We start from the raw sequence: 16,587 nt of genomic DNA, 5'->3' as shown, positions 1-16,587 counted from the left end.
CACAGGATGAGACACAAGGGGATGAGTGGGATGTGTGCGTAGCTATAATAAGCTTTGATAGCGTTTGTATTCAGAGCGGGTTTTTCGCCGTGTTCCCGGAGAATACATGTGGAGTATTCTGTCTTCGGCAACTCTGCCTTGTGGACGCCTCCGCATGTTGTAGTACCTGTTTTTGTGTGAGTTTGATGGAAAAAGTGTGCCGTCCTCCACACATGAAATGTGATGAGCTGATAACATGGGAAAGTTGTGACCCCGCTGCTGACTCGCAGGCTGATTTAGAAGGCTCTGGCACCATCGGGGATTCGGGGCCCTTTCCACTTCCTGTTGATGCCGTCATGGCAGCAGTCCATGTTCCCTTCCACAGCTACAGCGCTTTTGCGCAAATTTCACGCAGCCGACAATATCCGATATTCTCCGGCTGTAACCGCATCCCTACACCACGACACTAAAACCCTCACGCCTGAAGGCACACATAGGAACGCATTTATGACAACATTTGTCCATGGGATCATACGATATTCATAAAAAGACAAAAAGAGCACCAGAGCGCCGAAAAAAAGAAACCCTTATTCAAAAGCACCTCCAATTTCCTGTGGTTGCTAAGCAACTATCCAGCTCCGGCGAGATGCTGGGCTGGCAGTGTGGTGCCATAACGGGGACTGCGAAGTGAATCACTGTCTTCCATAGCTCGGAGGCTCCATTACCGAGCCAGCTGACTGGTTGTAATAATACACTGTCTCAGAGTAATTACACAGCCTGTTGATCACTATTAGACTCACAATCAAACTGCCTCTGATGAAAGGTGTACACGTGTGGTCTGCGGGAAAAGATGCCTCTCGCATCGCATGCACAACGTATTTATAAATAGGCTAGGCAGCAGCAGCCACCAGAGACTGAAATATCGCTTGTCATTATACCCTTGACCAGTGGGGACCCTTCAAGGGTCAGAAGGGCACACAAATCCGGTTCCATGTTTTCCCTTAACCCAGGCTCTGAGCCGCTGATTATGCTCATTAGCGTTACATCTGGCTGGTTGCTAACGAGCAGATGGTCCACCCGAAAATACCGGGTGAGATCTTTAATTCCTGACCCTTTCGACTGCTTGAAACCCCAGCAGTTTCTTTGTTTAAAGTGTACATCAAATCGAAACCAATGTGTGTGAGTGTGTGTGTGCGTGTGTCTGTGTGTGTACAGTATGTGTATTTAAGTCAGTTCATCTTGAGGTTGCATCAGTGTCTGCGTCTGTCATGATTCCCGTGCATGATATCGGACTCGTTGAATGTGGACAAAACAAAGGAACCAGTATGAAGGTCTGAGTTCCAGCTGAATGAGCTCATAGTCTTGCGTGACAGATCCCCACACCCAAGCAAACAGCTCTAGATACGCCCACTGCTGCGACTCAAGTCCTGTGTCACCCTTTATACGATGAGCTTAAGGACTAAGATCCCCTCTGCTTTACCCACTGTGCCGTAACATCGCTTTGAAATGTTATTATGTTTGATTGACACTCCAATATTACTGCTATCTGGCCGACAGATCTATCCTCTTTTAGCCTTTGGAGAAACAACGGGTAGAACCACAGAAATGTGTCAGCAAAGTTTGTCGGTAATTCATTTTATTCGGTTAATTTTCATGTCATTTTATCAATCGATCCCTTCATGCTCGCCACATTCTGGCATACTGCGCCGTAACCTTCAAGTTCACTTGCTAATGCCCGGCGACGCACTGTCCCCTGGCGCCGTCCCAACAGGACTGATGCTGAGATGGTCTTTTGTCAAGCGCCGGATGATCACATGATCCAGGCCTTATGGCCAGTCGTCATGCCAACGCGGGGTGACGAAGATGGAACACAAGGGCAGCCGAAAATGGAAGGGAGCCAGACGCAGTCAGCGCATTTTCAACCCCTTGTCAACCAGCCAACCAATCTAGACTCCGCTGTGTGCATAGTGTGTGTGTGTGTGTGTGTGTGTGTGTGTGTGTCTCGTGTGTGAGAGTCGGTGTTTGTGTTTTGAGCACATTGCAAGGTAACTTCAGGTCACTCTGCATCCTTAAGTAGTGATAAAGCCTGGCTGACCATGAAGTGATGGGGAGGGGAAGGAACCGATACAAGATACAAGCATCGAATGTAGTCTCACTGGTTCACTTCTCTGTTTTGGGTCCTCCTCTGGACGATGCAAGCTAGCAGAGAAGAAACATCCCCAGCTGACACACAGTGAGCCAGCCACAGCTGCACAGAAGAACACACATTCAGATCATTGCTGTGTTCCTGTTCCCGCTCTCTCTCTCTCTCTCTCTCTCTCTCTCTCTCTCTCTCTCTCTCTCTCTCTCTCTACCCCCCCCCCCCTCTCTCTCTCTCTCTCTCTCTCTCCCCGTCTGTCTGTCTGTCTGTCTGTCTGTCTGTCTGTCTGTCTGTCTCTCTGTCTCTGTCTGTCTGTCTGTCTGTCTGTCTGTCTGTCTGTCTGTCTGTCTGTCTGTCTGTCTCTCTCTCTCTCTCTCTCTCTCTCTCTCTCTCTCTCTCTCTCTCTCTCTCTCTCTCTCTCTCTCTCTCTCTCTGTCTCTCTCTCTCTTCCTCTTTCAGATGCCACAGCACTACATTATTTATAAGTTTGTCTGTGTGAGTATGTATATGCGCGTGCGTGTGGGAGTGACTGTGCATGAGGTAGTTTGTCCGCAGTTCACTTCCTGCTCTTTGATAGCAATATTTTCTCCCAGAGCCAGCAGTGAGGAGGTTAAGGCCTGAGCCCCTGTCTCACGGTCCGGGCTGACATATCTTCTGGTGGATTTCTGGTTAGCTACGCATACGTAACACAGATAAGAGCCAGGACTCCGAACAAACAGAAAAGGCAGGGGGGGGGGGGGGGGGGGGGGGGGGGGGGGGGGGGGGGCGGGGGGGGAGACGTTTAGGGAGGGAGGGAGAGAGTGATGTGAGAGAGAGAGAGAGAGCGTGACCTACCTGATACTGTTAATAGCTAAGAGCTGCTATTCATTAGAAGTAAACATTCTAGAGTGAGAAAGGGGGGAGAGGAAGGGAGTGAACGAGAGAGAGAGAGGGAGTACATTGTGGAGGAAGTCAACAATGAAGGGGGAAATGCTCAGCAATCTGAAAGGTAAGATATCAGTCTCCGCTAAAAGTCGTCGTCTGGATCACAATATAGGTAAATACGTTTGGAGCAGAAGCCGATGCTGTGTGTGAGAGTGTTTGTGTGCCTCTGTGTGTATGTTTGCATGTATGCATGAGTGAGTGACCCCTGAAAAAGAACGGAGCAGTTGGAACCAAACAAGTTAAAAGCAGGCAGAGTGAGTGTGCGTGTGTGTGTGTGTGTGTGCGTCTGTGTGTGAGCGAGAAAGGATGAGAGTAAGTGTGAGAGGACTAAGAGGGTTAGCGAGAGAGAGAGTGAGACAGAGAGAGAGAGGGAGAGGGGGAGAGAGAGAGAGAGAGAGAGAGGGGGAGAGAGAGAGAGAGAGAGAGAGGGGCTGGAGGGGTGGCTTTGCCACTACAGATCTGAGGAGAAGCAAAGCTTGCCGTCTGTAAAACAGGGTCTTTCCCTCTTCCCTCCTTCCCGAGCGCCATCTCTCCCACGCTCCGGACCTCCCGAGGTACAGCACTGCTGTGTCCTCGCGCGTGTGTGTGTGTTTGTGCGGAAGCATTCTTGTGTGTAGAGACTGTTGTTGCTGTTGGTCTCGCTCTCTCTCTCTCTCTCTGCAGCTGAGGTGGGCGTGTGGAGCCCTGACCCTCTCGCCCACTCACTCTCTCTCTCTCTCTCTCTCTCTCTCTCTCTCTCTCTCTCTCTCTCTCTCTCTCTCTCTCTCTCTCTCTCTCTCTCTCTCTCTCTCTCTCTCTCTCTCTCTCTCTCTCTCTCTCTCTCTCCCTCGCTGCTGCTGCTAGGGAGCTATGGATGGATTTCGTTTGCCACCACTCATCGAGGAAGCACTGGACTCTACAGGTCTGTAAAGTCTGTTTTGGTTGGAGTGTGTGTGCGTGTGTGTGTGTGTGTGTGTGTGTTTGTGTGTGTGTCCCCCATGTGTTGCCGCTGCTGTGGTCCGCTTCAGTCTGAGCGAGGGGTAAGATAGTAATGTGTAGGAAAGGACGGGTCACCAGTTAAGCCCCGTTCAGAAACAGTAAAGAATGTTTACTCTTAAGCAAGCTGGAGAAGAGGTGAATCGAGGAGGTGTTGGGAGAAGTGGAAGAGTGAGTAACGAGAGAGAGAGAGGGGGAGAGGGAGGGGGGGAGGGAGGGAGGGAGGGAGGGAGGGAGAAAGAGGAGGCTGGCAGGGGAGGATAAGGTTGGTGGTAAGGTGATAGAAAGTGGGAAGATTAATGTTGTGACACGACTCGGCTGAGTCTTGCAGTCGATCCGACGAGTGGGCACGCTACGAGAGTCCGCCATGGCTTCTGTGATCATCTGAAGGGAGACCACGCATCCACGCCAGGTAACGGATCAGCGGGCGAAGGAGGGGAAGCAGTGTGCGGAAACAGTCTGCAGCCTTTTGTTATCAGGGCTCCGGTGAAGTTTGTGCGTCTAAAAATGATCTCCTTGATGTTATTTTTAGGCTTGTTTTTTTGCAACCCTTTTTTATACATGCATGAAGAGATTATTATGGGATGTTTTCGGAGGCGTGTTGAATCGTTGGTGTCGAGCTGAATGAATTTTATTTCACATGGACATGCTCCCGATTGTCATATTCTACGTACTTTACATTGGTTGGAATGACTCGCTCCATGATGAATGCTATTGCTGTTGTTGTAGCTCCAAATGGAAAGTGACTGCCTGTGGAACAGCTCCTGATTGTCATATTTAGCCTACTTTATATTTCACGAAGGGGCTCTTTCCCCTGTCATTATAGTTTCCATTGATAGCGGCTGTTCATTCATTTCCACAACTCACAATGGCCCAGTGTGATGGAAAAGGCATGGCAGGGAACAAGCTAAATGAAGTTGTTGTTGTTGTTGCGTCTCGTGTATGACCCCAGTCGGAGAAGTGTGTTCCAAAGTGTGTGTTCTCCGCTGGTTGTCAATAGGCGTCCAGACAGGGCTGCTGTGTGTGTGTGTGTGTGTGTGTGTGTGTGTGTGTGTGTGTGTGTGTGTGTGTGTGTGTGTGTGTGTGTGTGTGTGTGTGTGTGTGTGTGTGTGTGTGTGTGTGTGTGTGCACGTACCTGGGTCACTGATCTTCTGACCCCGGCACGGGTGTGTCCAGGCTTGAGTTTCCTGCTTTTGCTGCTCCGAGACACTCTGACAGAGTATGTTTCCTCTATTTTACCGCCATATTTCCGACAAAAAACATTGGCTGAACTGAGGTCTGCACAGACATTTAGTAGATACGAGTCATTAACGAGCGAGGAAGGGTTAGATACGTTGTTCAAGGATGTGACGTACAACAGGTCGATTGCAGACGTTGGGGTTTGAACCAGGAACCTTTCAGCAGGAGGAGAAACACTAAAAACTCCTGTGCTCTTTAAAGGTGCAGTGTGTACAACTGAGGGGCCAATAAGGGAACAGACTTGGCAGAAATCGAATATAACATTCATAAGTACGTTTGAACCTCAGTGTTTAATCCCATGATAATAAGAATCGTTAAGTATGTTGCAAGCTACAACCTCGACGGCTAGATGCTGCTTAATCCTACACACTTCACCTTTAAGTATGAGTCGAAGGCTTATTTTTTAAAATTCAATAACATGGAGTCTCTCCTCGGCTTGTGTTATAGGTCAATCTCCTTCATGCACAATCCGTTTCCTCAGGGGACTGAAGCCCTTCATCTCCACGTTCAGAGGCTTGACGCGATCCCAGGGGCCTCGTCGTCTTCGTCCTCTTCATCCTCCTTTAGTTATCACCTCAAGGGCCTGAGAGCACGGGCCCTTGGGCCTGACGTTCAGAGCACCCCAGGCAGTGGAGTTGTGGGCTTTTTAATCTAGCTTCAAGCCTGTCTGATTGACCATAATGAAGATGGACAGAGATGGACCGAGAGAGAGAGAGAGAGAGAGAGAGAGAGAGAGAGAGAGAGAGAGAGAGAGAGAGAGAGAGAGAGAGAGAGAGAGAGAGAGAGAGAGAGAGATGACTCTGATGGTTTGAGAGATAAGTAATAATGACAACCTACCTGTCCTAAATGACAGTAGTATTATGTATTATGTATTATTATGTAAGTATGATGGCATGTGGTTAAACTCCCCCGTCTGGGCGATATTATTGATAGAAATTTGAAAGGGGGTGCCATAAAATGTGACCCTTAATGGCAAATCTCTTCTGCTTCTTCCTGGAGGTGAATGTGGGGGTGTGCTCGGCTCAATCTCTTAAACTGCAATCTCACCCCAAAAAAGCACCCAGACGAAGGCACCCACACACATGCTACCGCAGATTGATGGTCCTGGGCTGAGGTTTGAGATGCGCCTATTTACCTCGCAAGCACCACCACCTCCTTCATCCTCCCACACACACTGCTCCCCTACCGACCAATCTCTCCCTCTCTCTCTCTCTCTCTCTCTCTCTCTCTCTCTCTCTCTCTCTCTCTCTCTCTCTCTCTCTCTCTCTCCCACTCTCTCCCACTCTGTCTCTCTCCTCTCCAGCTCTTTCTTTCAGTCTCTGTCCTCTGCTCTTCAGCGCCCACATCTTCTGCTCCCACACACACACACACACACACACACACACACACACACACACACACACACACACACACACACACACACACACACACACACACACACCCATGTGCCTTCGAGAGCTCCTGCCCACACGTGTTCTCTCCTCAAACGGCTCATATTTCTGCTCCCCCTATTTCATATCCACAATCATATTTTTTCCTATTCTCTCTCTCTCTCTCTCTCTCTCTCTCTCTCTCTCTCTCTCTCTCTCTCTCTCTCTCTCTCTCTCTCTCTCTCTCTCTCTCTCTCTCTCTCTCTCTCTCTCTCTCTCTCTATCTCTCTCTGTCCCTCTCTCTCTCTCTGCAGTGCCCTTATGCTGTGCAGTGGCCACATCATATCACATCGTCTCTTTCTTATTTCTTTGCTTTCCTTTTTTCCCTGTTCTTTCGTCTAGGATGGGGCACAATGTTCCCGTGATGTACCACTGATGTCCTATCTGCTCCTCTTCACTTGTTTCTTCCCTCCTCTCTTCACTTGCCGTTCCCCTCTTCTCTGCTCTTGTAACCCCTCTTCCCTCTCTGGGTTCCCGTGACCCCTAGGAATCACCCGACCGGCCTTCCTGCATAACCCCTCTGCTAATGAACAGCTAGGTTACAACGAACAGCTAGATTATAACGGCTACACAGTTTTTGACTCTCACCTACAAGTGGGATGCTTCCGCCCGCATCGCACTTTCAAACAATATTTCACACAAAGTGTGTACAAAAACTTGTTTGGGCTTAAAATACTACACCGCCGAGTAGGAGTCGGTTCTCCCTCTGTGTATTCGGTACGCTTCCCTCAAACCCCGAGCGGATCTGTTTTTTCGCTTTACCCTTGCTTTCCCCTCAGTTTAATCTCTCTCACCCATCGTACTTTGGTACTCTGCCTAGTTAAACCAAGCTTCTCCGCGGGGCGGAGGAGACGTTGGGCATGCCGTATGTCTTTTTCACTTTGGCTGCCAACGGAAAACGCTCCCAACTTCCCGTGGGTAGAAACACTGAGCTCACAGGGCTTATTCCCCCCTTAAGACTATTTCAACCTCTTCTCTTTATAACCGGGCCCTGTGAACCCATCATTAGAGCTCCTCTCCCTTCCTCCGTGGTTCTGTTCTCAGTGGGCTCACCACAGCCTCATTGTTACCGGTGGTGTCCCCTTTCCATTTAGCATAGAACCTTCCAGAGATAATGTGCTCAGGTGGGAGGCGTTGGGTTGTGATCAAACGGATGAACACCCCCATCAATTGTCTTTGTGCTTTGTTCTGCCTCCCTCTTGGTATCGCATAATATAACACACACACTCACATATGCACACATACACACACACACGGACGCACACACATGCACACAAATTTGAACACACACACACACACACACACATAAACACACACACACACACACACACACACACACACACACACACACATGAACACACACACAAGCAAAAATATACGCACACACGCACAGATGCAATCCCACAGCTGTGGGTTTGCATGACGGAACCCTGATGGTAAAAGCATAATCTGCATATTAAAAATGAATGTATAAATGTGTATAAACACTTATACGTGATTGCTCATGTAAAGAGGCCAACCCTTTCCATGCATGAAAAAGGATTCTGCATTACGTCTCCATTCCGTTGACCCAGTTTTGTTTTTGCATTTTCCTTTGAAAAGGCAAACATGGGTTGTTTTACATCTGAATAGCGGAGCTCATTAAGTCCGTGGTAAGGGCTCTTTTCGATCCTGCTTCTGCACGTGTCTCTCCTCCCTCGGGTCCACACGGTACCTACTCAGACCCACACTGCTGTCGGGCCCGGACTGAGGCCGAGGAGGGAAAGAAGCCTTGTTAATTAATGGCATCGTTATCCCCAACCCATCGAACAGCATCAGTTTCCGGGGGGGTTTGATCTAGAGCTCTGGCCTCTGGTTGAGGTGATGTCCCCCCCCCCCCCCCCTTACCCGTGTGACGTGACTGACCTTGCAGGGTAGGTGTGATTAAAGCCTGCTGAGAAAAAACACAACCACCACACGGGCAATCTCACAGGGATCGCGTGACGGAACAAAAACAGACACTGGGACGGAGAAACCACCGAGCTGATTAGCGAGGTGACATTCCATTTGGTGGTGGTGGTGGTGGTGGAGGCCGTCGCCATGGTGATGGACCTAATGTATCACTCCGACATGCTCTGCCGGCCGGGGGCGGGGGGGGGGGTGGGTTGGGGTGGTGGGGGGTTGTGATTGAGAGTGGGGTGTGCTCGCTCACTCCTATTTTCATCCATTGCTCCTTCTCTCACCCCTCCGCTGGTCAGCTCCTCTGCTCGTCTGCACCCCCACTTCCCCCTTCCTGGTCTGGATCTGCATGTGTTTCTCGGGGAGCGTTCCGGCCAAAGGGGAACCGTTACAGCATCAGTGCCCTCGTCTTCAAAGCAACGGTGGGAGGAGGGGGGTTGGTGGTGGTGGGAGGGGGGGGCTGTGTTGGTGGTGCGTTATGCCTGGCCTCCTACGCACACAGTGAGATCCATTTTGGGGGATGAGAACCTGCGGTCTAAATGCGCCACTAGGCATGACTAAAGTCGACACTGCGTCCCGGACCCTACACGGTTTCACTCCCAAGTAGTTGATCAGGGAGTTGAGGCTTGTCCGTCGTTGGTTTCCTGATTGTCCACCCTGCCGGTGATGGTGTCCCTCAAGGCTCACTTCTTGGCCCCCTTTCGGTTGGCCGTCTACATGCACCCCCCCCCCCCCCCCCCCCCCCCAGAGGGCGGTCATCAGTGAACATGGGCTGTGTTGTTTTATTGTCCTTCTTTACTCCGTGCTGCAAATAAAAAAATGGCCCACGAGGCTCTCAGAAGAGGCCCCTCACCCCCGCCCAACCTGCCGTCCGCTGAGAGGGGTGAAGACAAAACTGAATTTACACCCTCTGAATAACAGTAAAAACAGACACTCTCTTTGTTAGCCTCCTTGGGACGAAACACCCCGTCCATATCATTTGATGTCCCCTTCAGTTTAGGGTGTGTTCGCGTCTGCCATGAACTGACCTGAAACTATCAGCTGAAACTGTGCTGCAATAGTCGACATCACTGGTTGAACTTGACTAGGACTTGACTTATTGGGCCCTTAGGCTCACATACACACAAACCTTTGCGGTGCGCACACGCCCCACTACATAAACACATGACAGGTGTGTGTTATTTATACCTCAGGGATCAACAGACACATATTAATTCTTCCTAGCCACAGACAGTATCCCGCTCTTACACTGCACTTACATTGTTTGTCTTGTGTGAACACAGATGTGACTGTTTACTCTTTTTTTCTTGTAAGAGACAACATGAGAGTCTGCACATAGCCGCTTCTTTAATGGGACAAACAGGAGCTTAGGCTGAGGCAGAAATGAAAAAGGGTTGTGATTTGATTTAAGTATTCAATTTGGAGGAGTACTTAGTCAACTTACATTAGATCAGGCCCCTGGCAATGATATTAATGCTTATCATCAGATGGAATATTAAGCCAGCCCACTTGGATTTGGCCGGGGGATCCCAAATACAGTTCTTCTTCAAAGGAAGTTATGTGAATTTGTTTTTTTAAAGCCGTCTTCCAGTGTGGATTACGATGGTAAATATTTGATTATAGAAACGCTGAACCGTGATTTCACAAATAAAAGTGGGGATTTGTCCTCAGACCATTGAGTGCCGTTATGTGCATACACACACGCACACGCACACGCGCACACACAAACGCACACGCACACACAAACATAGGGGGGGGGGACTTTTCTAAATCGGCTTCTGCTGTTTGCATTCAATGCCTGAGAGAGTTTGTTGCACGCGAAGACCCCAATTCTCCCTCGGCGCGTGCTCTACGAGACTCTAAAGCGACAGATTAAATCATGGCATCACTGCTTTAATTTGATCCTCCTGCTGAGGGCAAACACTTGGCCCTGTTTACCGGCCCATAATTCTAAAGTGGAACAATGGTTACGCAGAGACCAGCTGGTGGCACTCGCTCCAACCTGATTAAAAGGGAATGTGCTGTGGTAAGATAAGGCCACAGAAAACTACTCCACTGTGACCGAGGTGACTGAACGACGCCCGTCCCCTGCTGTCGGGAGCGAGCCGCATCCGTAACCAATGCGATCCCAGTGTGACTGAACGGGGCAACAGTGTGCCAGCCCTGTGGTGGAACGAGCCCAGCTGTTGTGGCAGTGAGTGGGTATAGATGGGCAATCATGTACAGGGTGAGGCCGCTGAAGGCTTTCCAAAAGGGGCAAAGGGACAACAAGCTTGTGTTTAGAGAGCAAACTGCACGTTGATTAAAGCTGCAATCAGCAATTTCTGATTGTTTTGATGAAATGGTGTTTGGATTGAGCCCCATTCATTCTGTTCTGTAGTAATGGCATGTTGTCAAATTAATGAGAACCATGAGACTCAATCCAACACAGTTGCGTCAAAGCACAGTAGGGTAAGCGGTTACTTCTACCGTGAGGCTTCTCCACTATCTGGATTTAACACAGGATATAATTCCTTCCTTTGTAGCTGGGGTTCTTTGTTTTCCTGCCAAATAAACACAAACATCCTGTGTGTTTGCGTTTCTTCCCTTAGAGATCTATACAGCAGCCACTAAACCACCACTTAGCTTGAACTGAATCGATCCAGACAATTAAACGACCATTACAACTGGCGTTTTCGATGTTTACACTTACATTTGTATTTCTGTGGGGTTTCTTTCCACACAAGTAATAAATTGTGACTTGTTATACTTGATGCTTAATAGCCAGAAAGCTATGCACAGAATGTCTTCATTGTAAACTACTGACACTCATAGTCAACATATCCCGCGCGTGGTGTTCCAATGAGACATTGCTTGTTTTCGTGGTTTCACGGACGACTCGGGAGGGTCATTCTACGGTTAGCGAAGGGAAAACACTGCCCCAGTGCAATGTGAAGAATGCATCCCTTAGACAGTTGCGTATTAGCAGCCTGAAGAGAGGATCCCAATCTCTATCCCAGGACTCGGCCTCCTGATTCCTGATGGTGATTTTCAGTGATAACAAGTCACCAGCAGTCATCTCCAGCCCCCCTGTTCATAGCCTTCTCATTACACCAGCATCAAAGTTTAATGAGAAACGAGTCCAGTGCTCGTGAAACCTCTCCTATTACTCTCTCTGGGGTAACATCTTTCAAAACTACATTATTACTGGGCCGGCTGTACAGTGCTGTGTGTGTGTGTGTGTGTGTGTGTGTGTGTGTGTGTGTGTGTGTGTGTGTGTGTGTGTGTGTGTGTGTGTGTGTGTGTGTGTGTGTGTGTGTGTGTGTGTGTGTGTGTGTGTGTGTGTTTGCTGCACTGGTTGTCGTCCTGTCTTCTTGTCTGTGTGTTTTTGCTGCAGTGTGTTTTTGTTGAAGTGTGTTTTTGCTGTAATGTGTGTCTGCTGCAGTGCATGCGGGTGTGTGTGTGTGTGTCTGTGTTTGTGTCAGTGTGTGTGTGTGTGTGTGTGTGTGTGTATGTGGGTGTGTGTGTGTCTGTGTTTGTGTCAGTGTGTGTGTGTGTGTGTGTCTGTGTGTGTGTGTGTGTGTGTGTGTCTGTGTTTGTGTCAGTGTGTGTGTATGTGCTGCAGTGTGAGATCGAGGTGCGTATTTACGAAAAAAGTAATAGGATGTAATGGTATGGAAATAACTTCCACGGTTTTACGGTTTCTTCTGGTAAGATGAACAAGGCAAAGAGGTGACTGACTGTCCCCCAGCATGCACACGGCAGCAGGTGAATCTCACCGGCCCCCTACAACGAGCGAACCGGGGCCACGACGTCAACAGTGTCAGTGTCAATCACGGCCAAGATGGCGATAACGTGTTACTTTGTTGTCTGTTCCCTTGCCGCCCGTTTACTGTCACAGGCTCCACACTCTCCTCGCTAAGTGCAAAATGCCTCCACGCAGCGGAGCGGAACGAGGAAACAACTGGGGACTTAAATAGCTGGTGGCTTGTCTCAATTTGCGTCAAGATAGAGCAGACCCGAGGGGGGCGTGTGGCCGTTGAGTTGTGTGACAGCGGCCTGCGGGTAGCGGTGTGAAACTCCGGCTGAACGAAAGCTTTATGATGTTGACTAAAGAAAATTCTTGCCAGAATGTCTCCTTTTGCAGGATAATATATAGGCCTATTCCTTTTGTGCTGGTTGATGACTTTTGTGTTCACATCTCGTTGCATTTTAAGAAAAAAAAAGTTTTTCTGTTAATGACACAATTCAGGATGTTTATTTTGTTTTGCCCTGATCTGTTGGGCAAAAACCTGACAGCTGTTGTCAGACAGGTTTTTCTCCAGTCACGTTTCACCCAGTGTCAGTGGTGACTTGTAGTTTCTGTGTTGTTACGCACAAACTACAAGTCGCATCGCTGAGTAGTGACTCATAATGAGCCTCAGAGTACTGACCCAGTCTCGCCAGGCCTACGCAGGAATAGCTCACTTACTCCACCTACTGGAAGAATTATTCCTATCAATATCCATATTTAAAATAGTAGTCAATGAAACAATCGCAAATTATCATAAGATGTACAATTAAAATCGATCTTAAAAAGCTGAGCAGTCACATTAGTATTCCTGCAATTCTGAATAGTTAAACACCGGTAGGAGGAGAGACATGATTGACACTTTCAAATCTTTAAAAAAATAGAAGCGGGGTTATTTCCCCCCACTCGACGCATTTGGTTCATGTCATAATGTTAGCGCTACTCATTTTGCACAAGACACATGACAGTAAAAACGGTGCGGGGATGTGAAGGAGACGCCAAGCACTGCCGGAAACCGTTTGAATCACAAGATGGTGCTGTTGATCTTGGGGATTATGTTCTCTCATAGGGCTTTTATGCGGAAGCCCTATGACGTCCCAGAGTCTTTACACTGCCATAACGCTTTCCCTTTGTTCCTTCCTCACGTTTATCCTCTCTCATCCTCCCTCTCCCCCCTTCCCCCTGGCAAGTCTACTACTCAAACTACTATTCTTTATATTAAATTCTTATCTTCCGTTCCCCAGATGACCTGTGTGAGCTGAAGTCAGGCAGCATGGAGGAAGACAACGATGCGATGACTGTGAAGGAGCGCGGACTGTTGGGGGAGAACGAAGAGAAGGAGGCCATGGACCAGGAGAAGAAGCTCAAAGACGAGGAGGAGGAGGAGGAGGAGCAGGAGGAGCTGACCCAGGAGCAGGAGATCGAGGAGCTGCGCTCCCAGGCACTGCAGATGTTGCTGGAGGTGGAGGAGGCCAGAGTCACCTCCAACCGACACCAGGAGAGCTTCCACGAACTGCAAGGTCAGACCTTCACACCTCCCCCCTACTACGACGTGGGTCTTGGGCATCTGGCGGCCATTTTGGTTCCTCACCGTGGAACCAAGATGGCCGCTATAGGTGGATAATGCCCATGGCTGACCCCACATGACCAATAAAACAGTCAGAGGAGAGCGTTACGTTTCAGTTTCATCTTAACAGTATGCCCGTTAAATCCCGTCCTCACATCAGTCTCTTAAATCCCAATCACAACATTCATTGTTTTTTCTCCCATGACCTCACTGCACTTCATTTCTCAAAGCGCCGATCCCGCGGCTTAACTCCCCGCTTGGCGAAGCGGGGAGATCATACATAATCTACTGAACATACATAATATACTAGACGCATTCACCTCCCTTATTGCTTCAAAAAGGAGAAGGGTCGACTGCCGTCTCGATGGGGGTCCCTGCTCCCCCAGACTACGGCCGTATCTTCAACAAAAGGCTGCGTTGGGCGTCCTCATCTAACGTCTATGGATCACATCTCGTTAAACTGTCCTGGCTGCGGGTCCCATTAACCTCCGACACTGCTCCAACTGTTCAGCGTTCGATAAAAGAGACGACCCTAATGAACTCCACGACCCCTTCTCCCCCCCACACCCACCCCTCTCCTCACCCCCCCCCCCCCCCCCCCCCCCCCCCCCACCACCAAGCCGATGAGATCAGCCTGTAAGAATAACACACAAGCTGGCTCCTTTGCAGCCATTTCATTATCATCCGTTTCACTGGGGATGTTTATATATGTGGCCGCCGGCGGTGACATCTTCAGCGGCTCACGACGGCTAAATTAAACATGGCGTCATTTCTTAACAATGACGGCCTGGTTCGGGTTTACGGCCCGAGTCAGCCGTGCGACCGGGGACTCATTTCCCCGTGTGAGTGTGTTACAGTATGTACCGTGTGTGTATTTATATGAATCCCCGCCCATGTGTGAGTGAATGTATCTATGTTCGTTTTGAGTGTGTATGTATGTGTGTGTATATGTATCAATGTGTGTGTTTGTGTGTGTGTATATCAATGTGGGTGTGTATCTGTATATGTATCTATGTAAGTGCATGTGTGTCTGTGTGTGTGTGCATGTATATGTATCTATGTGTGTGTGTGTATGTATGTATCAATGCATGTGTGTGTGTGTGTGTGTGTGTGTGTGTGTGTGTGTGTGTGTGTGTGTGTGTGTGTGTGTGTGTGTATATGTATCAATGTGCGTGCGTGTATGTATATGCACACAAGTGTGTGTGTGTGTGCGCGTGTGCGTGTGTGTGTGTGCGTGTGTGCGTGTGTGTGTGTGCGCACGCGCGCGCGTGTGCGTGTGTGCGTGCGCACAGGGAGGACTATGACAGGGCAGGGTGAAGTGAGCTCCATTCCTTGCTGGCGCAGACGGAGCATTCCTCCTCAGACAACTGCTCTCCGCTCTCAGAGGGAAGCGTCTGCGCTGGGCGTCCGGCACTGGGCTGTGATATCGGCCCGGGCCCGCCGCCCGCCGCCCGCCCTCCGCTGTCCCGCTGTCCAACCAGCGCAGCTGTTGGGGCAGCGGGCGGGGGCTTCATGGGGCCAGGGCTGTGTGAATTAATAGAGACAGAACCACACACGGACGCACTGGCATCCATGGGCGCACACACATCTACACGCATGCCCATACACAGACACACAATTCATTTCGCACAAAAATCTCACGTACACACAAATAAGTGGGCACACACATTCACACACTTGCGGACATTCGCACACACACACGTACACACACACACTCACACACACACACGCACGCACGCACGCACGCACGCACGCACGCACGCACGCACGCACGCACGCACGCACGCACGCACGCACGCACGCACGCACGCACACACACACACACACACACACACACACACACACACACACACACACACACACACCACACACTCTGAAAATGTTCCTGGAGATAAGTGGGTTGTATTTGCAGTAACTCTGATTAGTTTAAATCACCAAAGTCATCTGGTGATAATTACTGAAAATTGCCTTTGTGGTCTCAAGGTTACAATACTATGTTTATGCTTGACGGAAAGTTTGGAGAAATGACATTTAAGTTGGCTATAAATTTGCTGGAACATTAAATAAGTGCTAATAAAAATGCCTCCTACCATTTCTTTAATCACTAGCTGTAAAATAAGTGTTGTAATGACAGATAATGGCAAAAGTGAAACTGCAGAAGCAACAGACACCAGCCTTTTGTAGTTGTGTTTTGTTCACTATGTTTCCTCTCGACTTCTCCTTTCTCATCTCTCCTTTCCTCCTTTCTCTCCTCTCCTACCCGCTTCACTCTGCTCATCCTCTCCCCTCTCTACTCATCCTATCTCCTCTCCCCTCGCTGATTCTCTTTACTCTTTTCTCTCTGTTTCTCCTTTCTCCTCTCTCCTCCTCGCTCCTCTCTACTTCTCTCTGCCCACTCGCCTGTCCTCCTCTCTCCTCTCTCCTCTATACTCCTCCTATATCCTCTCTTCTCCTCCTCTCTTCTCCCGCTATATCTTTTATCGTCTCTGCTCCTCCTTGCTCCTCTCTTCTCCTCGCTCCTCTCTACTTCTCTCTGCCCACTTGCCTGTCCTCCTCTCTCCTCTCTCCTCTATACTCCTCCTATATCCTCTCTTCTCTTCCTCTCTTCTCCTGCTATTTCTTCTAT

At 49.3% G+C, this 16,587-nt stretch overlaps 1 protein-coding gene across 7 annotated transcripts in view; it reads left to right on the top strand.

Moving 5' to 3' along the window:
* Positions 1–2,879: 2,879 nt before the first annotated feature.
* The window catches only part of LOC115550547 (coiled-coil domain-containing protein 136), a 21,853-nt gene continuing 8,145 nt past the window's right edge, over positions 2,880–16,587 (top strand). For 2 of the 7 annotated variants that reach the window (XR_003977912.1, XM_030365674.1), the window contains exons 1-2: positions 3,114–3,944; positions 13,639–13,914. Coding sequence is in view for 6 of the 7 variants with exons in the window: in XM_030365674.1 (XP_030221534.1) it covers positions 3,893–3,944; positions 13,639–13,914 (328 nt within the window). In the remaining variant the exon portion in view is untranslated. The other 5 variants (XM_030365669.1, XM_030365670.1, XM_030365671.1 and 2 more) reach the window with 5 other exon arrangements.

Source organism: Gadus morhua, chromosome 9, assembly GCF_902167405.1.
Source record: "Gadus morhua chromosome 9, gadMor3.0, whole genome shotgun sequence".
In the NCBI taxonomy this organism is placed as follows: Eukaryota; Metazoa; Chordata; class Actinopteri; order Gadiformes; family Gadidae; genus Gadus; species Gadus morhua.
The sequence above is the reverse complement of the archived record's forward strand: the minus strand, read 5'-3'. Positions and strand labels throughout refer to the sequence as shown.